Genomic DNA, 24012 nt, shown 5'->3' with positions numbered 1-24012 from the left:
GGGCACCTGACATCCATGGAAAAACATCAATGAATATAAAAATAAAAATTTTTAAAAAACTGGATAACTACCTACCAAGAGGCATTCATTCCCATGGGCACATGGAAACTTGGGTCTCTATGCCTCTTTTTGACCCAGTGTGTTGGAACTCACCAAATGTTCTTACGGGGACATCCTTCCAGAAAGGCATTTTATTCTGGGGTGGCATCAACATTCAGGAGTTTGTTCTTCCCCATCTTCTCATCCTTCAGGCAAATGTATCCTAGAATTGAGGTCCCTGGGATCAGGCTTCCAGGTTGCCCAGGATGGTAGGTACAGCCAGTTTGAGTCGTAGCGCAACACTTTCCGTGAGCCACACCATCCTGAATGTGTAGAAAAGGCATGCCACAGTGAAACCAGCGTGCTTTAGTGACGCTGTGTTGATTGTTCCATTCTCTCTGCAACACGTGGACGTGCGCCAGAGAAACAATGAGGTAATTACTGAAGGACAGGACCCGGCTCTTCTTCCGGCTACTATCTGGGCAGAAATATCTGAGGCCAGAATTTCATAAAGCTGGAAATATTTGTTATCTTAATATTGTGGTCTTGTGATTTCTAATTTTATTATTTGTTTATTTCATTTTGTGCATGCGCGTGGGCTCATATACCGTGGTGCACTTGTAGAAATCAGGGGAAAACTGCCAGAAACTGGTTACCACCTTCCACATTACAGGAACCTTAAACTGTAGCACTTTGTTTTCATTGTAGCTTTGCCTTGAACTCCCAAATGTCTAGGCACCAGTAGTCTCAGCAGTAGGTGCTGGAGTTAGAAGCCTGTTCATCAGACAGTACATTCTTAGTACATATCTGAAGAAAGGCCCCTGACTTCAATCTGGCATACAGAGTGTGCTTTTATGTAGTCAGCACGTATAGACTGTACAAATGACATGTTTCAGTGTGAAATCTTCATACATGTTTATCAAGGGCTTTGAGCATCTTTTCTGAACAGGCGTTACCTTAGGAAATGACTGCCCCTCTTTCAAAGGGATATTCTATTAAGAGCCACCTTGTTGTTGTAATTAAAGGCAGGTCCCCATTGCCATCAGCCCTCTGCACCGTCTGGAGGAGCCGTCCAGGCACTGTTCTGCTTCTCGCTGCCTCACCTATGGAGGGTCACAAGGAGGCAGGTGGAGAAGGCGGCTTGCAGGTGTTCATCCTTGGGCACCTCTCTGGTGCACTTACAGTAGTACTGCCCAGCTAGCACCTGACTGCCACCTCCAGCCATGTAAGGCCTGCTGTGAGCGCCACGCTCATGGTCCTGAACACGGAATGAAATCATCCTTTTGTCAAACCTAAATTATTGTCAAGTTTTCTAAAACCCCAAATGAGGAATTCAAACGCAAATTAGTGCCTCATTCTCTTGGCTCCTTGGTTGTTTTTGTTCATTTGCTTGCTTGCTTTCCAAGCTTTTGGCCACTTGGAGGCAGAACCACGGCAAACACTGAACTTTCAGATGCAGAACCCAGACCCCTAAACTTCTGGGAGGAAAGAGGGAGTGTTAGAAAAACAACCCTTAGTGTTTGAGAATGAGTGAAAACGTCACAGTTCCCATCAGTGTTGAACCTGATCATAAAACTTTGTTCTGCATCAAAAATGCATCTTGTTTCCAATTAAGAGATCACAGGGCTGAGACTCAGATCCAGCTGACGTCAGGTGACAATGAACAAGGACATGACCTCTTCTGTGAGCCATACTTCCTTTATGTCAATCCTTTCAATCCTTGGAATTCGGGGATAGGTTCCTGTCCTAAGTCACTGACTATTAGCTACCCATCAAAAGGGAAGACGCAGTTTGATTGGCTACACCAATTTAGATCTGGGTCTTCACTTTGTCATTTATTCACTGTGTGACCGTAGGTAGGTTTTCTAACCTCTCTGTGCCCCAGTACCCTCAATAAAGTGATAATAACTTTATATAGTACATCTTTATAAAGATAAAATAAAAGGTATTCAGAGTGGATGCCTGGCACATAAGAGGCATACATGGAAGTTATTGCTTCTGTGACCGTGTTGAGTGTCTTTAGAGAGGAAAATTTTACCTACTGCCAAGAAAAGATGAAATTATAATCCGAAATCTTGACGTTTTGAGTTTCTCATTTCATGAATTAAATTTACCAACTAATTGTTTAGGAACCAGAAGCACAGGATGTGCCCCTTTTTTGATTTTTAGGATGTAATTTCCTCAACCTGCAATGTTTCAGATGCTTCTGTCCCCTCAGGGTCCTGAGCAGGAAATGGCAGATCTTATCCTTATCTAGTAAATTCTAAATTCCACCGAGGTGGTGGAGATTAGGTAGCTACTTATTTACCAAATTAGTCCTGCTTTGTGTGGAAACTGCTGGGACCAGAGGCCCTCACGTCTAAGTCATCAGTTCAGACAGTTACAATCTCACAGGCTCTGTGTGATGCTGGAGCCGGTCCCCAGGTGACACATACCTTAGATGCTCTCCACCCCTTGCGGGTTGACAGACCCTAAGGCACACCTAGCCTGAGAGGAAGCTGATTGCAAGGGACCCCTCTCTGGCGCCAGGCTCTATTTTAAGTCCTTGCAAAGTTGAAGACAATACTAAAAAGATTTGAAGAAGGTAGGAAACCTGCCTGCTATTCCTCCTGTTCTGGCACCGTGGCAGCATCGCAGAACGGCTAGCACCAAGCAGTTCTTCCCATCCACACCCATAAACGCTTGGTTCATAGCCCCAGCTGGCCTTGACCTCCCAGCCCTCCTGACTCCATCTCTCAAGGATGGGATTGCAGGCCCATGCCACCACACCAGTCATCTCCCTTCTGTTTCTGTAGTTGGGATAGGACCCATGAAGGCAGGTGCTAAACCTGATTACCCTAGGGGACATTAGATACCCAGAGGTATTTGTATCTCGCTACTATGGTCCATTTCCTCAAATTTATTTTGATGCACCCCATAGTATTTGGAGGAATTGAAAGGTTCTCCCCAAGTCTCTGCTCCCCAAAGTCCTCAGATTACTGCTTGCCAGCTATCAAGGGGACTAAGGCAGATATGCCTGATGTCTGGGAGCCACTGAACCTCACAGGAGCAAAGCCCAAACTTTCCCAGGTCAAACTGGCCCAAAGGAAGGAAATCGCCTCACTGACATGGATCCTATCTGTTTTTAAAGCAAATTATAGTGAGAGTCTATGAAAACCCAAAACAGGGACAGTTTATAGAACTGTCTGTTAAACAACGTGTGTGTGTGTGTGTGTGTGTGTGTGTGTGTGTGTGTAAAGACAAAGACAGCTTATATAGCTGTTTTATAGTTTTAAATGTGTGTGTGTGTGTGTGTGTAAAGACAAAGACAGCTTATATAGCTGTTTTATAGTTTTAAATGTGTGTGTGTGTGTGTGTGTGTGTGTGTAAAGACAAAGACAGCTTATATAGCTGTTTTATAGTTTTAAATGTGTGTGTGTGTGTGTGTGTAAAGACAAAGACAGCTTATATAGCTGTTTTATAGTTTTAAATGTGTGTGTGTGTGTGTGTGTGTGTGTGTGTGTGTAAAGACAAAGACAGCTTATAGACCTACCTATTATACAATTAAAACATGGGTGTGTGTGAAGACAGCTTATAGAATTATCTGTTGTCAGATAATGTGTGTGTAAAGACAAAGACAGCTTATAGACCTATCTGTTATACAATTAAAATGGGTGTGTGTAAAAAGCTTATAGAATTATGTTATCAGAAAGTGTGTGTGTATAAAGACAAAGAAAACTTATAAAGCTATCTGTTATACAGTTAACATGTGTATATATGTGTGTAAAGACAAAGACAGCTTATCAAGCTATCTGTTATACAATTAACATGCGTGTGTAAAGATGCATTAAGAATTATCTGTTGTCAGCTAATGTGTATGATAAGATTTTATATTTATATTTTATAGTTACGTGTTTTAACAGTTTTCTATTTACTTGCTTGTTTAGCATGTGCGTGAGCATGTATGTTTAGGGTGCAGAGCACGTTCGTGCCCCTTGTGCATATGGAGGTTGGAGGACAACTTGCAGGATTCTCTTCTTGTCCCCTGTGGTTCCCGGGGTTGAGCTCAGGTCATTTTGCCAGCCCTGCACCATATATAGTCTGTCCATATTGTTACCCCTTGCATGTAATACATAAAAATAATACCTGTGCTTCACTGCCACCCAGTGAGCGCCTCTTACTGTGGGAAATAAAAAATTGCTCTGCTCACCCAAGAGTACTATTTTGCCTTTTATTTGAAGAATCCTAAGTCTCAAAGTTTATGATTTATCTGTAAATTATACCCTACTCCTAGTTCCTAAGGTTAAAATAGATGCACATTCATTTTCTCCTTTTGAAAAAGATATTTCACATTTGGGAACATAAAACAGGGCCAATCTGCAATGTGGGTTCAGACTGTCAACAAGAATAAAATCTATACTCTAAACAAGAGAAACCCAACCCTGCAGTCAGCAAACATCTGCCCCTTGTGGAAACTTGGGAGGCTCTCGAATAAGAAGGTTCCTGCAGCTATGGGAGCCTTTCTAATCCACTAAATAGAAGCCCTGTGGTCTTCGGTGTGGTTGTCGCAAAGTTTGAGTCATCTAACCTGAGAATTGACTGCTCGAATCCGGTATGAATTATGGAAATGCCGGCAGCCACTCCTGAGGAGTGGTCAGTGTGTCCTCCAGGGAGTGCGCTTTGTCTGCTTCCAGGGCGTCTGGTCAGTGCGCGCACTCAGCTGCTTCTAGTTAAGGCGTTCCCGGGTGCTTCTGTGAGCCTAGTCACCACCATGTTGCCTTTCCAATGAAGGCAGTTTGGCCACCTCTAAACACACCTATTATCATTTTGTTTTTTAGCTTTATTTCAGACTGTGTGTTAGAAATAGATTAAGACATCCATGTAAATGCCCAAAACACACATTTTTGTTTTGTTTTTTAATGTTGGTTCCTTTCACTTTCTGGGAAACTATGCTTGCAGTTGCTGGCTTCGGAATAGTTATTGGAGGTCTCTACACCCTCCATGATTGTTTTCCCTGAGGCTGCCAATCAACCCTTTTACAGAATCTGTAACCAAAACAGGGAAGTGGGAACCACTATCCCTGAGAAAGAGCTGTGTCTCAAGGGCTCCTGTCTCACCGACAATGCACTGGGAGTCCCTGCGTGTGAAAGGTTAATAGTGCTGTGACAGGAAACTCAAATTCCCATGTCCAACTGGAAAAAGAAGCCCAGGCTCAACTAGAGAGAAATTAATAGGCAGGTGCTGGCAAGACAGACACATGGCAATGGGCGCAAGGCTGCCAGCCTGGGCAAAGACTGGTTTTGCTGAGCAAGGGCCTCACTGCCAAAGTCTTGGGGGAGAGAGGCATTAAAGCTGCACTTGAGATGGGCACACCCTAGTCGGAGCGTCTCGAACACGTCACTGTCACCCTGGCCTTCCATCTGTCCATCCATCCGCTCATCCCACACATGAACAGATGCTCTCAGTGAGATTGCTTCTTTTTAAATTTTCAGTGATTTTCTTCCTGGCTCCTTTTCACTGTTTTGGAGGCCTCTGCTCTAGATCTTGAACTGACCGCAGACACTTAGCCCTTGGAGCGGGAAGGATGTGAAGGAAGAGAGGTTTGGTGGAAGCTGTGTGGGGACTAGGAAAAGATATGCATCAGCAGGGCATAACAAATGCAGGGGCTTCTTTCACTACTGTTTCCCTTCAGGCTACAGACGAGAGGAGAGGATGTGAGAAGCTGTGGGCCTTGGATTGATTCTGATCAGGCAATGGGAATTCATTCATGTACCCAGCTCCAGGCTAGATAGGCAAGCCAAAGTCCCAGGAGCTCAGGAAGCCGCACAAGAGAATTCCTTGTAATAGTACGTTCTAATACATTCTAAACAGAAACACAGGATCAGCAGACTTCCTACTTGCTGTGTGTGCTTGTTTACTGGTTTGTTGCAGGGAGTGGCTTGTTCATCCCAGCTGCCAAGAACCAAAATAACCACACAGAAACTGTATTAATTAAATCACTGCTTGGCCCATTAGTTCTAGCTTCTTATTGAATAACTCTTACATCTTAATTTAACCCATTTCTATTAATCTGTGTATCGCCATGTAACAGTGGCTTACCAGCAAAATTTCAGCACGTCTATCTCTGGTGACTCCATGGCATCTCTCTGACTCTGCCTTCTTCCTCCCAGCATTCAGTTCCATCTTCCCTACCTACCTAAGTTCTGCCCTATCAACAGGCCAAGGCAGTTTCTTTATTCATTAATGGTAATCACAGCACACAGAGGGGACTTCCACATCACTGGTTGAAATGAGATCTAGTTGGTCTGGTTTCTTGGTACAGATGTTTACGTTAGATGAGGTGATGGGTGCATGGTGTGGTGTGCAGCAGGAACTCCTGTAATAACCAAACTTGTGCTTTATTAGCTTGCCAAATAGTAAATATTTGGTGATTATTTTAACATTTTTATTTTATGTGCATTGATTTCATGTGCACTGATGCAGTGTGCCTGCATGTATGTCTCTGTGAGAGTCTCAGATCCCCAAGCCAGGCAGACCTACTTCATATGGATCCCAAAACCACAAAAAGCACCAGAACCTTCTAGTGGCCTGCCCACTTAACCCAGATGGAGCTGACTAACAGATACACCTTAAGCAGCCTTGCCCTGGTGTCCCCTGTGGACATCTTCCCCAGACACAGGTCTAGGTAGCGGCCAGTGAGCTAAGCCTGTGCTTTAGGCAGTGTTCATGGAAGGCGGATGCCAAGAATGGAGCCATCTTGATGACCCAGATGCCTTCAAGTCTGTAGATTCCCAGAGCTGTTTGAGTCTTCACAGCTGCATCTGTTCATGGCCCAGCTGCCTTGTTCTAGAGCTGTGACCCTCATCAGTGAGGCTGACTGCCCTGCGTCGAGCATGTTACAGCGCAGTGAATATGAACTGCTGGGTTAGAGAAGAACATGTACTCCGTTCAACCTCAAGAGTATTTAGAGCTCTCTTGGCTATATTCAGCTATTTCCAATTTGTATGGAGTGATGTCATGTTAAGACTGACAAATGGAGACATGGGATAGAATCCAGTCAGAGGAGACAAGCATGTGCCATTGGCATAATCACAGAGGACACAGCAAGGTGTTGCCTTGCCTAGAAGAGTCATCAGCAAGTATTGTGGATATTCAGGAAAGAGACACAAAGATGTGGAACAGTCTGCCCCAAATCACATCTCATATGTGACAAAGCCAGAGTGTGACCTTTGACCAGGAGGGGCCCACAATCCTTTACTGTACGCAGTTTTCCTTTTCACTGGCAGTCCTGGGCAGATGAAGATCACTAGAGTCTCTCTGAGTAGTACTCCATTGTGTAGATGTACCACATTTTCCTTATCCATTCTTCGGTTGAGGGACATCTAGGTCTCTTCCAGGTTCTGGCTATTATGAATAATGCTGCTATGAACATAGTCGGACACATGTCCTTCTGGTATGATTGAACATTCTTTAGGTATATGCCCAAAAGTGGTACTGCCAGGTCTTGAGATAGATTGGTTCCTAATTGTCTGCGAAATAACTGTACTGATTTCCAAAGTGGCTGTACAAATTTACACTCCCACCAGCAATGGAGGAGTGTTCCCCTTACCCCACATCCTCTCCAGCATAAGCTGTCATCAGTATTTTTTATCTTGGCCATTCTGACAGGTGTGAGATTATTCAGCAGTAAAAAATAATGACTTCTTAAAATTTGCAAGCAAATGGACAGAACTCGGAAAAAAAACATACCGAATGAAGTAACCCAGACCCAGAAAGACAAGTATCATATGTACTCACTCGTAAGCAGATATTAGCCGACAGGCCACAATCCCAGAGAACCTAGACAACAAAGAGGACCCTAAGAGGGACATACATGGATCCGCTTAGGAGAAGAAAAAGACAAGATCTCCTGAGTAAATTGAGAGCATGGGGGTCAGGGGAAGGGTAGAAGGGGAGAGGAGAGAAAGGAAGGGGAGTGGGAAAAATATATAGCTCAATAAAAATAATAAAAGGGGGCCTGAGTGATGAGTCCCCTGAGATAGCCCAACAGCTTTGAATAAGAAGGCAGGAATTTGCTGAGGAATAACTTTCTCTTTGCAAAGCATTGTGGTTTGGATGTGAAATGTCCCTCTCCGGGGTGTATTTGAACACCTGATCCCCCGCTAGTGGTGCTGCTCTGGAAGTCTGTAGAAACTTTAACAAATGGAGTCTCACTAGAAGAAGTGAGTCACTGCAGATAGCCCCTTGGGGTTTCTAGCCTGACTCTACTTCCCATCCATCCTTTGCATCCTCAGGATGCAGTGTGGCCAGCCACCTCCCAGGTCTGCTGCCATGTCTGTACCACAGTGGACTGTATGTCTGGGGCATGCATCAACTTTCCTACCTGGAGTTGTTTTCAGGCAGGTAATTTTCTCACAGGGGCTAGACAAGCAACCAGTACCCAACTTGTTAGGGAGGGGCATTAAGTAGCACTTAGGTCATTATAATAGACCGTGTGTATTACAGCAGCATCAAAAACTCAGGGTGATATACACAGGTATGTAAATGGGATCACAGATAGAAGGTAGCAAATGGAATGAGGGGTGGGAAGAAAGGGTCAGGGAAGTCAGAATGGTGGGAGAGTACTTCAGCTAATCTTAGAAAGAGATCTACTTCAAGGCTGTGTAAGAGTCAAGCTCTGCCTTCACCACTCTTATGTGAGCCCCAAAACTTATAATGGTAGGGGGCTCTCCTTCACAGGGTCCCTCGAGATGTCTCTGGTAGCAGCTAGAAATCTGGTCTTCGAGACAATGCTTGGGTTACAGCCCCATGCTTTCCAGGCATTATCCTTAAACCACTATTGACTGAGTTTTCTGTCCTTCCCAGTTCCCGTAGTCATTAAGTTCCAAAGAAATCACACAGAGGTCTACATTAATTATAAACTGATTGACCTAGTATCTCAGGCTTCTTACTAACTCTTACAACTTTTATTAGCCCATAATTCTTGTCTGTGTTTGCCACATGACTTGGTACTTTTTTCGACGAGGCAGTTATATCTTGCATCCTCTGCATCTGGGTGATGACTACAGACTGAAACTTCCCTCTTCCCAGAATTCTTGCTGCCCCACCTCGACTTTCCGCCTGGTGACCCTGCCTATACTTCCTGCCTGACTACTGGCCAATCAGTGTTTATTAAACAAGTACAAGAAACAAATCTTTATAGGATAAAACCATTGTCCTACAGCAAACCACCACTTCTATTGGCTGGTGGTTGGTCTCAGATTTGCCGTTACTGACATGGTGTCATGATGTCATTGACCCAGCTGCTTTTTTCCAGGGGTGAACTTTGAAAGTCAAGCTTGGTTGAAGTTGGGAGTATAATAGAAGGGAAAGATGATGATTGGGCTGCATAAATGAAGGGCTTTTAACTCATTGGGCACTGTTTCAAGGGCCCTGACATGTTGAATGTGTTTCTTCCTTGATGGAATCCTTTTTGCAAAATAGCAAAAGTTAAGAAGTAGGGATTGTTGGAGAATGTAAATCCCTAGTGATGGCTTTGGGGTCCCTAGTCTCTGTCTATGTGCCTATTTTTCTGCCATTTGACAACTATGAAGCTCCTGTAGCACAAACTCTTGCTGCCATGATATTCTTCCTAGACTGCAAGAACAGAAACATGGAACCCAGTGGACACAGGCAAGACTTTATGTATTCACTCAATACTGATTTCTTAAATATGATACAGCCACATCTCCTAATTTGCAAAAGTAACCTTTTTTCCTTTTCTCCATTCCTTCCTTTTTCCTTCCTTTCTTTTTTCTTCTGCTTTTGTTTTATCCTGTCTAATGAACTTCTCTTTTGGAGATACCAGAAATATGAAGGAAGAAGCATCCCTTTGAAAGAATTCTATATTAAGTTGAGGTTTCTAAGCTTGAAAACAGTTTTAGCACAGCAGCATAAGCCTGGCTTTAGAGTCGGGAGACCTGGGTATGGAGTCTTGCCTGTCATATATATCCATGTCACTTTCTAGTCTTGGTGCCTGCTTATGTGATCCAGGCTCACATCCCTCCTGACTAGGTTCATCAAGCACCTTACCATGTGTGAGGATCTCCCCTTGGGGCTCAACACAAGCAGGGACCCTGGCAATGCTGGCTCTCCTCCCATAGTGCTTGTCCTTCTACTGAGGGCAGACAAGGAAGTTCTAGAGAATGAAATAAGATCTAAAATAGAAAATGGTTGGAGAACCGGTCAGGAAAGTTCTCTCAGTGATGTCTCTGTGAAAGGAACTGGCTGTAGAAGAATTGGCAAGGGGCTTGCAGGCCTAGGGAAGAACTTTTGCAAAGACTCTGAAGAGTAGGGTTCCTATGTTAGCTTCTGTGGCTGGAGGATAAAATACACCGAGAAGCAAGGTCATGGAAGAGTAAATCAGCATGAGGGGCCCTGGCAGGAAAGGTGGGGAGCGGTCCTGGGGGCTCGAGCACCACAGAAAGGTGGTTAAGAGCACTTATTCCTCTCTGCCAGAGACTCTAGTTGGGTTCCAGCACCAGTGTCAGGCAGCTCCTAACTGCCAGTAACTCTGGCTCCAGGTAATCGGATGTCCTCTTCTGGCCTCCACATTTACGCTCACACATGTGATACACCCCCGCACTTGGTGTGCCCCTACACATGGCACACCTCCTATACACACACACTCAAACACATTAAAGTAAAAATAAATCATAGAAAAATAAACCAGTAGTCTGATATTCCCAGAACAGTTCCACACACCCGGGGTTTTCAGATCATGTTATATATGTACCCCATCTGACACTGATGGCCTCTTAATACAGCTAAACACTTTCGGAATGAATAATAGGAAATCCCAGCTACTCAGATGACCCTTCTGGCCACTTGGGCATCATCTTGTTTCCTCTATTTTATTCGTTTCTAAAATATCAGCTGCCTTTTGTGTCCTGAAGTACCTGAATATTTTAGTAAAGTTTCCCTTCCTTGACAAAAAGATTGATTTTCTATCAGTTTCAGTAGTGTCCAGAGAAAGGATGAAGGTGGTTAAGCTGTCGAGGTCTGAGTTCTTTTCTCTTTTGCTAAAGACCATGTAGGACAGTATTATGGCACTCAGAGTCATTAGATGACAGTCATGAAATGCAGACTCAATGATCTGTGTCTAAACTCCCTTGAGACAAGCAGGTTCGTGTTGCTCCAGTGTTAGTTCACATGTCCCATATAGTTGCTGTCTTTTATTCCATCTATTAACTTGGACCATAACTGACCAATTAAATTGGTTATCTCTTTGGTGTAGCAGTTCATGTTAAAAGAACAAATGCCTTAGATCGTATGAATAGTGAGATATTATTTTTAGGATCCTCTCTTTTTGCACTCATACGGGTGTCCTTATGAATGCTAAGCAAAGAACAGACCCCTCCCTTTTTTGAGACAGAGTCTCATGCAGGCCTGATTGGCCTCTAACTCTCTGTGTGGCCAAGGATGGCCTCAGTCGTTGACAGCCTGATTCTCTTTTCTCCATTTTTCTGAGCTATGTGCTACTATATCTAGTAATTGTGGTTCTAGGAATTAAACCCAGGGTTTTTTGTGTGCTAGGTACACACTCTGCCAACTGAGTTACATCCTTAGGCTTTTAAAAAAAACAACTGATTTCTACCACTATGTGCAGAATGTTCCAGATAATGCTCAAAACCATCTCTTTGAGTAAACACTTACTTGCATCCAATACCTGCAGTCTTCAAGACATTATCCAACCAGTGCCCAGTGTCCAGGACTTCGCTCAGTAGACCCAACCATATCTGAGGGCTTTGTGAATGATAACACAAGTCTTCTCTACCTGGTTTCCTTTCTGCTGCTGAACTGAAAAAACAGGACCAAAGACTTCTTAAGGGACAAAAGAGTCTATTATACCTCACGTTTCCAGGTTACCGTCTATTATTGAGGGAAGTCAGGACAGGAGCTCAAGCAGAAACAACGGAGGGAACGCTGCGTGCTGGCCCGCTGACTGGTTCATGCTCAGCTGGTTTCTTCCACAGCACGGCCTGCCTCCCTAGAGATAGTGATGCCCACAGTGAGCTCCCACATCAGTCGTCAAGGAAGACAATCTTTCACAGACCTGGCAACAGACCAGTTTGAAAAGGCATTTCTCCGTTGAGGTTCCTTCTTCCCAAGTGACACTAGGTTGTGTCATCTTGACAATACAAACTAAGTGAAGCGTTGAGGCTGTGTGAAACATTAGATCTTGAGAGAGTATATGATTTATTCCCAAAATGCCAATAATTTGTTTTATTACCTAAAATTTATCGTGGTCCTTTGGATCTCGGGCTCTGTTGGACATCTCAGTCACCTGAAGAACTTAACAGATTTGTGCATGCTGAGGCCCTGGCCCAATTTAAAAAGTCAGGTCTTCAAAGCCGTGATTTGCTCCTTTGAGGATTCTGACAGGTGCCAAAGGTTGGGAGTCACTGACTGGCTCTTTTGAATGCTAATTCCTCTAAAAGGGAATAATCCATTGCCATGAACTTTGAGGGAGTGAAAGGGTATGGTCACAGGGTATAGTAATAAGAAAATAATCTCAGAGACATTTTGCCATCTGCATGTATGTAGAACTTGTAGTCCTCATCATTGAACATACACCCAATAAATAGAATTTATTGACCTGGCACTGTGAGTTTCCCATCTTCCCTTGAGAATGGAGTAAGAATTGCATGTACTCCCCTGCTCTTGAGTGGGTAAGAATCAAGTATTCTCTTTAGGGAAATTCCTATTGCATTTTCCCATGACCCAGTCAGGGTTTCTCAGTCTCCAGTTTTCCCAGCAGTGTGTATCCCATAAACCTGCCAATTAAGCAACTGAATATCATTATTTTGAATGTAATTGCAGACTGCAATTATGAACTTGTAAATGCCTGCTGTGAATGGAGCCCTTTACCCAAACTATCTCAAGTGTTTTTCTTAGGAGAGTGGAAGGCAATCCTATCGCTTACCTTGCCCCAAACAGCCAGCGTCACTAGAAGAAACCCCCTCTTTCTGGCTCAAAGACCATGCAGAACAAGCTTTAATGGGCTCTGCTTTGACCCAGAATGTCCTGTTATATGCACAGCCCTTAGACATCTTTCACCTGAGACCCAGATTCAATAAGGAATAGCAACCACCCGATTTCTGCAGTTTTTTTCTTAGGGCTGGGAAATTGCCACCAACTTTTAGAAATTGATGCAAAAAGATCATACGTCAGAAGCCTCACAGAACCCTCCAAGAAATTTACCGTTCTTTAAGTTGAGCTTTACAGGATACCATTTGCTAGGGAATTTACTCTCTAAAACTCAAGTGAGGGTAGCAGAAACATGCGTGGGTGAGCCTCCTGGAGTCTGTGGGAGTAAAGGGAGTCTCTCCAGGCCCATGATTAGCCTTTGCGTTCAGCCACTTAGTAATTAGTTCACAGGAAACTTAACCCCTCATGGATAAGAGGTTTCTGAGTGAACTCTACCCAGATGTCTAGATTGAAATGCAATGCAATCTCAGAGATCTCCGCCTGTTTTTTCCCTTTCAATGGACAATGAAAATAAATGCCTGTAATTGCACCAGTGGTCGGCATGCTTGGAGAGTAGAGGCGTTGATTCACCATGCCAGGCATAGCACTTTACAAACCCTGAGGAGAAAGCACCGTGTTTGGTTAATCTGCCCACTGTGATGGCTCATGCAGTCCTTAGCATGGAGAATTTCCAGCGCCTTTCCCTGTATCAGAGCAACCAGTACAATTCAAAACCCAGCTCAAGGTGGGATTCTCCTACAGGATGCACTGCAAGCCAGAGCACTTCTGTTTACTGTGCTGGGGGCTGGAGAGACAGCTGAGCAGTTCAGAGTGCTCCCTGCCGCTCTTCCCAAAGACACAAGTTTGGTTCCCAGCACCCACATCAGGCAGCTCACAGCTCCCTCTCTAAGTCTGCTGAGGTCTTTTGAGGCCATTTACATGCATGCTCACCTGCCTCCCCCCCCCCACACACACACACACAAAGAGAGAGAGAGAGAGACAGAGAGAGAGAGAGAGAGAGAGAGAGAGAGAGAGAGAGAACTAAAATAAATCCATAAATCTTTTTCAAAAAGAAAGAAAGAAGGAAGGAAGGAAAGAAGGAAGAAGAGAGAGACAGAGACAGAGACAGAGAGACAGAGAGAAAGAGAGAGAGAGGTCCTGTTCAGGTTCCTACACCGTGGACTGGAAATTTGAACGTGCATGTGTGCATGGGTATGAGAACATGAGACTCAGAATGGGGACCCTAACATCCAAAAGTGACTCTGACAGCTGACGCTTCCAGATAAAGCATCCATCCAGACAGTCTCAGCTTAAGGTTCTGGTAGCTTCAGGGAGAGTGCCGCTCTTTTCATAAACAACTGGAACCGTCACTTGAAATCCCCTGTGCCAAAGCACAAGCGGGGGTGGATTGCTCTCTGTAAGCACCAGGGATTCAACCGTGATCTTTTGGTTTCAGCATAAAAGAAAACGCACCCAATAAGGATGTACCCCAGTGAGGCCACACTAGCCTGGCGTGTATACCTGTAGTTTGTATGTGTGCGTGGTGTGCATGCATGTGAGTGTGTGTAGGTGGTATGCGGGTGACTATGTGTGTATATGTGAGTGATTATATGTGGTGTGCTTGTGAGTATGTGGTGTGTGGTGTGCATATGAGTGTATGGTGTGCATATGAGTGTGTGGTGTGTGCATGTGAGTGTGTGTGAGTGTGTGGTCTGTATCTGTGGTGTGTGCATGTGAGTGTGTGTGTTAGTGGGAAGAGTGTGTGAATGTGTGGTGTGTGCATGTGAGTGTGTGTGAGTGTGTGGTCTGTATGTGTGGTATGTGCATTGAAGTGTGTGTGAGTGTGTGGTCTGTATGTGTGGTGTGTGCAAGTGAGTGTGTGAGTGTGTGGTGTGTGCATGTGTAGTGTGTATGAGGAGTGTGTAGTGTGTGCATGTGTAGTGTGTGTGTGAGAGTAGTGTGCGGTGTGTGCATGTGTAGTGTGAGTGTGAGTAGTGTGTGGTGTGTGCATGTGTAGTGTGTGCATGTGTAGTGTGTGTGTGTGTGAGAGAGAGAGTAGTGTGTGGTGTGTGCATACATGTGTAATGTGTGTGTGAGTGTGAATAGTGTGTGGTGTGTGTGATGTGTGCATGTGAGTGTGTGTGTAGTATGTGATGTATGAGTGTGTATTCTTTTTATTTTTGCCGTCTACTTTACCTTCCTATATAGTAGAGACACTGGATAAGGTGAAAATTGTCAGTAGAGAAGATGCTTCTCTAATATAACAAATTTATTATATAATTTATATATTTTAAATATATATCTATATGATATATAATAAAGAAATTTATTATATTATTCCATTTTTGCCCATTCTAGAGAACAGGCCTACAGACCCCATAGACTGAACTGAAAAACAGTAAAACATTAGCAATCTGGTACCCAGCCTGAGAGATTAGGCCTATCCTTCTATCTGTAGGGCTCTTAATTTGCCACACACAGAAAGCATGACCTGCCCCCCTTCTATGCAATTTCATGACCAGTTTGGGCCTCCATTAAAAATACAAAACTTCCATGTGAAGTATCTGGATTTAGACTTGGGGGTTGTTGCTGCTTTGTATTGAGTTTCGTTGATGATGGCTCCTTCCTGTTTCCTTAGCTTTGCCATCAGGGCAGAAAATGGTAAGAACAGCTTATTGGTCTCCGTATGTGGGCCATTCGAGTGTGCCCAACTTAAATGACACAATATCCCCCGGGTCAGTCTGTGGTAAAACCCAAGTCAAACAAGGCTGCATCTGGGATGTGTCATATCCTAAGGATCTGACCTAAGGTCATGGCCAGCCCTGACTCTTAAAACCCCAAATAGTCACCTAAGCAGTGATATAAACTGGTTTCAGCTGGCTTTTGGGCCACTACTGTAGTGCTGAGACTAGAAGAACTTTGCCATGGAGAAGCTGGAGAAATTGCAGGGAGGATCTGTTGGCTACTCCAACAGGCAATCCAGCGTCAGTGGCTCTGTGTCCAGGGCTAATGGCCTTAGCATGTCCTGACACCATAGTGGAGGTGCATGTGAACAGGGTCAGCCCAAAAGGACTGAGCAGCAACTGGCTTCCAAAACACAAAATCTCAACAAAACCTTGACAGTCGCTACAGCCCGTTATCTCCTGTTTTCACTTCCCTCCCACCAGAAAATGGCCTTCCAGCCTGGGACAAACAGAAGCCCCGTCCAGAACGAGGACAGGACTGGAAGCTGGTAGGAATGTCCGAAGCCTGCCTGCACAGGAAGAGCCATGCAGAGAGGCGCGGCTCACTGAAGAACGAGCAGACGTCCCCACACCTCATCCAGGCCACGTGGACGAGTTCTATATTCCATCTGGATCCCGAGGATGTGAACGACCAGAGCGTCTCCAGTGCTCAGACCTTCCAGACGGAAGAGAGGAAATGCAAAGGTAACCTCTTCCTACCAGACGGTGCCGCACAGGCATCTCTGTCACGACTGTGCTCCTCTTTTATTTCTTCACCCGCCTCCAGTCAGTGTGCTTCCCTGGCTGATCCTCCCTGTTGTCTTCATCCCATAATTTTCTCTTAAGTGTAAATAAACAAGTGGGGTCCAAAGGCCAGCACTTCATGCCATACCCCAACACTGGGGGAGAGATTCTTTTTAGTTCTTTAAGGAGCAAGCATGGTGTTAACTTGACCTTTAATTCTACTTATATCGGAGAGGGCACAGGTATTGCTGCATTCATAACTGCTTGTTTTGTGGTGTGAATATATTCATATGTTTCTTATCAATTACTCCGTAGCTAAAGGGATTTTTTGGTGCCTGCCTTTAACCTACATAGACAATTCTTGCTTGCCAGGGAGATCTGAACATGTCTCGTGGTCAGTAAATCCTGTGTCCCTGTCCTGGAGAGAAGATTAGGGTGTTAGACGGTTGTCACCTCATGAGGGAGGAGGTAGTCACCTCAGGAGAGAAACAAAACCAGCCAAAGCAGCCCAGATTCCTGATCACATCAGACTTAGCTGCTCCTCACCTCAGGCCACCCCACCCGACAGATGTCTGCCACACTGATCGCGTTATGGTCTTAGGGTTGCCCAAAATCTTTGCTTCTTAAAGCAGCCTGTGTCTGTAAGTGTTCAAGTTCTCGTGACTGTTCGTTCTTCCCCAGTTCAGAGTTTAAAAGCTAAAATGATCATGCTTGGCTTTTGGGGGCTTACTTGCGATAAAGTTTGAGTTGTCTATTTAGAAACTGAAAAATCTCATCATCAAATAACAATGTGTGAATGCGTAATAATAGGTGAGCCATGAAGACGTATAACCATTGCCCTGTCTTAAACGTAAGCCACAGTTCCACTTATCATTCACGAGTGAGAACCCAGGTCCTTCTGATTTTCCGGAAACACTTTAGAGCTTCCGTAACATATGGTTTCACTCAGAAAGATCCAGTTTCTGAGACAGATGTTCTCCGTTAGAACACATTATCCAAAGATGGCATCCTCAGCTCTGACTGGAGCGCAGGAGGAAACATCTTGTTCCTTTTGAGAGGCGATACTTGAACTTCTGAGTTAATTATTTAGAAGTTGAAAAGGGTTTTTTTTTAATGTTTTAAATTGAAATAGAATTACACTATCTCCCCCTCCTTTCCTTCCCTTCAGTTCCTCCCAGGCACCCTTCCCTCACTCTCAAGTTGATAGCTTCTTATTCTTTGGTTATTATTGTGACATGCATGTGTATGTATGTACATGTGTGTATAACTATAAAAATACAACCTGCTGGGTCTGTTTTTGTGGTTTGTATACATATTGTTTCAGCCCTGACAACTCTGCACTAGACAACCAATAAGGGGGCTTGTACTTGGGAGAGAGAGGTGAATTCCCTTTCTCCCAGCACTCTTTAGTTGCCTATAGTTCCTCATCTAGGGGTGGGATCTTGTGAAATTCCTCCCGTCCACCTTAATATGACCATTGATATAGCCATTGCTACAATCTTGTTTGTGCTGACATTTCTAGGAGAGACTTTGAAGTTTTGAAGAGGATATTTAGAAAAATGGCAAAATGGGATTTTTTTTTCCAAAGAGGTCAGGATGTAAAGCAGGTGAGCCTCCACATGTGAATGGGTGTGCATGGTGTGAATGGGTGTGCATGGTGTGAGTGGGTGTTCATGATGAGAATGGATGTGCATGGTGTCAATGGGTGTGCATGGTGTCAATGGGTGTGCATGCACATATTTACTTGAACTACGATTTAGATTTACAAGCAGATTGTATCTCCAGATTTTATAGGTCGCAGTAAAAGCTTGCCTGTCTTTGGTATATAGCCAACATCCTCATGATTTAAGAACCTGAACCGAAGTTGACTCATTCACAAGTGGTACCCAGGTTCATTCATTCACAGAGTGCTGTCTCTATTATGACGAATTTTGTTCTTAGATATGTTGGGTTCTAAACATTAGCCTTTCAGTTTGTTGAAATATCTTGAGAGTAAGAGGGGGTGGGAGTTCCAGTGCACAGGATGCTGAGGTTCCTGCCTCACCTGAGGCTAAAGCTAAATATGAGACACCAAAGAAAAAGAAAAGATGAACAGACAAGTTACAGTCTTTGGGTTGAAGACTCTACAGTACAGTGGCTAAGACCACAACATTTTGAGATTGACACATTTGGACTAGAATATCAGCATTCCCACTGTATGTTTAGCACCAACTTATATAAATGTTATGTTGATAAAACTACGTAAGATGAGGTACTTAAGCATTTAACTCGGTACCTTGCTTATAGTTCACTTTAAAAAGCAGCTGCCATTTTTCTAGTGGTCTTTATTATTAGCTCTACATCCTAAGTCACTTAGATTCCCTGAATAGCGTAGCAAGGAATGGGGCTAGAGGAGTTTAACAGATGAGGATGGGTAAGTGGTCTGTTTTATGAAGCCCAGATCTTCTGATAAATCATTCAAGTGCGTCTTCACTATTCTGGTGTTGAAAGAAAAACAGCAGAGGCAAACCTTGTGAGGTTTCCAGAGATGCCACCAAGGTTCACTTTGACCTGGATGTAAAACAATGTCCTGATTCAGCACAGAAATGAGACCCAAGTGGCCTGAGTCACAAAACCCAAGAATCTACTGAACTAAATTTCCCTCATATAATTGCACACTGGTGAGTGATGCCCACATTCCCCTTGGGAGTTGATTCTTCTTCATCGGCTCCATTGATCTGCTATGTCTATAGAGTCCATAAAGAAAAGTGTTGCCTGATGGCCATTCATATTGGGCATTTACTTTTTGGCTTCTACCACCCATAAAGCACCTGTTGCCCTGGCCTGCTCTTGTATACATTTATCTTCTAGTGTTTGTGCGGGGCCCACTGTGTTCAGGACATTATGCTTGATGTCTAAGAAGGAAGAAAGAGCATGCGAGCCAAAAGGACATTTGATTAGCCTCTTCCCAAGCATCCCAGATGTAACTGATAAGAACCAAATGACCTTGATCCATATGCAAACGTTCACTTGTGGTTCAGCAATACAAAACAATAAATGGGCCACTCGAGGCTGCCCAATAAGCCTGTTCCCAAGTCAGCAGCAATCTCTCAAAGCTAGGCCAGAATTCTTTCCCGCGTGGTTTGTGGGCTGCAAACTGATCATTGCCGCCCTCTGCTGATGCAAGGAGAACGAGTTCAGAAACTTGCCCGGCACCTTCTCATCACCCACAACCCAGATGCATCAGCCGTGGCTGCCACTCGCTGAGCCAGGCACAGGACCAGTGTGGTGCTGTCAGACTTTCTGACCAGCCACACGTGGCTGGGCCAGAGTCTTAAGCAAGAAAAGGAATGTATTGGTCTACAATGGGTGGGGTTTTCTAAAGACTCTTTCTTCAAATCATTTGAGAATCTTTGACTTATATGTGTCATAGTCTTAAGTGTATTTTGCCTAAAGCAGAGTTGGGGTTTCTACCTCATACTTTACACAGCACATCTGTGTGCTGTATTAGCTGTGCTCGTGCTAAGCAAAATTGCCTGGTGGGTTACACAAGCCCTGGACCCCCCTCGCATTCCATGTCAGAGACTGTGCCACCTCCTCCCTTCCCAGAATCCAAGTTAATTTGTTCTGTGCTCGGAGTGTGCGTGCCAGAGAGTGGCACTAACAGTAGTTCCAGTTATTAGAGATGAGAGTCTAAACTGTGTATGGGGACTCACGCTGAAGCCCCAGCACACCCAGAAGGAGGACAGTGAGTTCGAGGCCAGCTGGTACTACATAGTGAGACTTTTTCTAAAAGGAACTCTAGAGGGAAGGAGAGAGAAGAATGTGAGGCAGTAGTTGGAACTTTGCATTGGAGTACCTAGAGGTGGAATGAACCCTAGAATCGGTGTTTTCAGTGGTCCCTTTTAGTGATGCTTTAGATCGGCATGTCCCCAAGTCTCTGATACTCGTAAGGACTCCGGGCAGGAAGGGGTCTGCCACCTAGTGGGCTCTCAGGAATAAGTCTGTGCCTCCTGTCTCTGCTGCCCTAGGAGCCTGCTGGCGATCCCATTTGGGGAACCCTTTGGGTCTGCTCACTCACTCCACCTTAGTGACACTTCACTAGGCGATAGATCCCTAAACTTCCATTGGGAACACCAGCGTTCAGCAAGCCCAGAAAGTTGGCGGCAGATCAGCAAGTGACTCACTCGAACTGGACTTCAGCACACTGAACCCATGAAATAGGGCCTCCACAATAGCCAGGAACTTTCTGGAAGGAAGCATGGGGGCTGTTGAGATGACCATCTGAGCCACCTCCCTGGGCACTATTGGGAGGACAGCAGCGGTCTAACACGTCACTAAAATTTCTCTGTGAATCCGCACCATCATGGTGGAAAAACAAATGAATCCAGATTCCCAAGAAGGAGAGAAAAGTCAGAAAAATTTTAATGCACCATTTTCTTTCATTCTAAATGTTCTATGTGGCTTTGCATGGGAAAAAATTAAAATTTCAGTACATTATAAAATTACAAATAATGTTTCTCATTTACCAAGGATAAACACTATTCCAGTTTTTCCCACATTCCAGTCCTTTCTTTTCTATCTCCTTGGGCCATCCAAAGCACATACATCATTTGTAACCAACTTTTAATGCTTAGCAATAGATCATCAGCACTTCCCCTTGCCATTAAACTATTCTGCTGAATACTGACATTTATTGGCAATAGATTATTCTTTCTTGTAGCTAAAATATCATTTATTAAATCATCGCCCCAAAGCTTAAACAATGTAAAGTAATTTTTAAATAATAAAATTTAAATAATATCTTGTTTCAGCGAAGGAGAAGACTATTAATCCATGATCTTCAGAGAGAACAGGTGACTCAGATTGACAATAATGCTTTAAATAAAGTATAGCTGTCATTTGCCAGGATAGCAAAGTGCCCTGAGAGTCAGAGACAGAAATGCAAGCCGCTATGTGCTTTGTAGTCCTTCAAGACAAACATTCGCCCTTTCAGCCGTCAACCTTGGCTTTGTCTTAGGTAAAATACAAGGATATCATCACGTGAATCTTATTGAGAAGGTGAGGGATTGCACAGCTGGAGCCCTTCCCCGGGTCCCACCAGCTACTCCATTGCTCTCTGTCCTCCAATGTACCCTACTCACCACAGATCACGGCCCTTAGTCCCATGGAATACAACAGCGAGGCAAGTCGAGGAACGTGACTGCTTAACATGATAATAAGGGCTCACTGCAAATGTCTGGCGTGCACCAGATAGCTGTGTGTTTTCTTACTTCAAAGACAGGAGAGAGACTCTGTAAGTAAGCAAATAGCAGCAGACAGAACTAGAAAGGAAGGGCAAGGTACCAGCTAGCGTGGGAGGGAGTAATAATAAACTAGCAATGGTAATGTGGAAGGAAGGAAAACTTCAGAAAGTCGGGATTCGGGTCCATCCAACTTCAGTTCTCATTGAGATGCAGCACGGAGCCATCGATGAACCACTGTGGGCTTTCCGAGGTCAGCATGGCCGCGTCTATAAAATGGAGAAAAGCATACCTAATCACTCTGTCCTTCTTAAGATCACCCCGATCCTCAGACACACACAAGGTCTGAATGCTTGGCTCTTTACGCTTTGGGCCTGTGACTAATAAATTGGAAGTAATCTAAATCTTCCCATCCATACGGACATGTTCAGGAAAACCAGAGTGTATCTAAGATGTCAATTAGAAAAATGGAAGGCTTATTTTGGAAATGTGCTTTCCCTAAATAAAAATGTAGCACGCGTCCCCAGTATGACCCCACTTATGGCTTTGGAAGTCTGCTTAGTTGGACTAATATGTATAGGGACCAGTTCCCAGTGGTGCAGCAAACTTATTTCCAGAGCTACCTTGGAGGAGAAAGCCATGCAGGAGCAATGGTGCTGATATTAATTCTACATACAAGTTCACAGATCTTCCCAATAGTGTCAGTGACTAGATGATGTCTGAGATGAGTCTACGCTTTTAATAAGATGTCTTACATTGACTTCTTGTTTTCTAACTCACAAGTTCAGAGTGGATCTTTGAGCCTCTCTAATCCTCAGAATAAGGTAATGTGATTGATTGACCCTTCGCATTTCTATATAGATAAAGGAGACTATGAGTAAAGCCCTCAATATAATTTCTAGAATTTAGTACAGATTGAATAATTGTTACTGTCCTCAGGATATAAATAATCTTCTAACCCTGGGGCTTTTCTGGTGTCTGTTACCCTGTCTGACCTCCAGTCACCCTGCAGAACATGAGAAACTAAAATAAAAGGTGGATAATCAAGCCCAGCAGAGCATCAGGGGCAGAACAGGGACAGAGTTCTTAACAGCAATCCAAATATTTTAGCAAGACTTTTAAAATTTTTAAACCTTTCATGAAAAGAAAATCACCAAGTATGTGAAGTTAGTGGCACTGGGATCCAATTCAGACATTCCAATCGCAAGTACCAGGTCTCTCTGAGATTACCCCATCCTGGGGTCCTAAGCGAAGAACTTGGCACAGCGGAAGACTCACATTACATCAGGCACAGGTACAGGGGACCTCAGCCACGGTGACAGAGACAGTGAGTTCCCGTACACATCTGATTGCACAGCCTGGGCATGCATTCCTACTTCAGCCACCTATTAAGCTTTAACCAGACACTTGCCTTTCTGATCTCCATTTTATTACCTGAAAAAATGGAGACTTTTTTATTATAGAAATAAGATTCTTGGATGATGTTACAGATACTGATCAACAGACAGAAGCTTGGCTCCTCTGCTGAGGCTTGGGAAGCCCATGAATAGTGTGGGTATTGGGAGTGGCGAACACTCGGGAGAAAGTAACTGCTAAGCACACATTAACCTGAGTCAGCTCTACTGTGGGTGGAGGGGAATAGACCCCGAAGCACACCCTATGACTCTGTCAGCAGGTGCTTCTCAAAGTCAGGCACAAGTGGACAGTTAACTACGGCAGAGCACTCCGAAGACACAGGCCGTCGGCCGTTTCTGACACAGATTGAAAGTGCAAAGGTGTTCTCGTCAAATTAAGACTGATCTGGGAGTGCCATATTGGTCCTGCCTGTAGAGACAGCCTGAGAATCCTCAGTTCCGCAGCACCCAGCCAACACTTGGAGAAATGTAGGATCTGCCAACCATGGATTGGCTCTTGGCTCTGAAACTAACTGCTTAATATTGGATAAATAACTAATTCTCTCCAACAAAGAACATGGAGGTTAATTGGTGGCAAGGGACAAGGCTCTATATTCCACTGTTAGTTTTTCAATATTGAAATCATATTTCCAGTTGTGAGAAAAACGGGGGCTGACTATGTTAAATCAGCACAGGTCTAAAAAAGAAGCAACCTGTGATCACGTGAAGATACAGTGCACAGTCCAAAGTGATTGAAAGAAGTCATGTCTCATGCCATCTCTTTCAGGAGTTTTATTTCCCTTGGGGCCCTTCTCCCCAGTGACCTAGAAACCTTCAGGTCCTCCAGACCCCATTTTCACTTCCCTCAAAGGATTCTGAAAGCATTGTGTACTCCATGATAAA

The 24012-nt window shown here is 44.2% G+C and overlaps 1 protein-coding gene across 13 annotated transcripts in view; it reads left to right on the top strand.

Moving 5' to 3' along the window:
• Thrb (thyroid hormone receptor beta) overlaps nt 1-24012 on the top strand; it is a 337375-nt gene that overhangs the window by 256551 nt on the left and 56812 nt on the right. For all 13 annotated transcript variants that reach the window (XM_087906289.1, XM_087906284.1, XM_087906294.1 and 10 more), the window contains one exon: nt 16194-16454. In XM_087906289.1, the coding sequence (XP_087762415.1) occupies nt 16194-16454 (261 nt within the window). The remainder of the gene's footprint in view (nt 1-16193; nt 16455-24012) is intronic.

This window comes from Myodes glareolus, chromosome 5 (genome assembly GCF_982192425.1).
Source record: "Myodes glareolus chromosome 5, mMyoGla1.1, whole genome shotgun sequence".
In the NCBI taxonomy this organism is placed as follows: Eukaryota; Metazoa; Chordata; class Mammalia; order Rodentia; family Cricetidae; genus Myodes; species Myodes glareolus.
The sequence above is the reverse complement of the archived record's forward strand: the minus strand, read 5'-3'. Positions and strand labels throughout refer to the sequence as shown.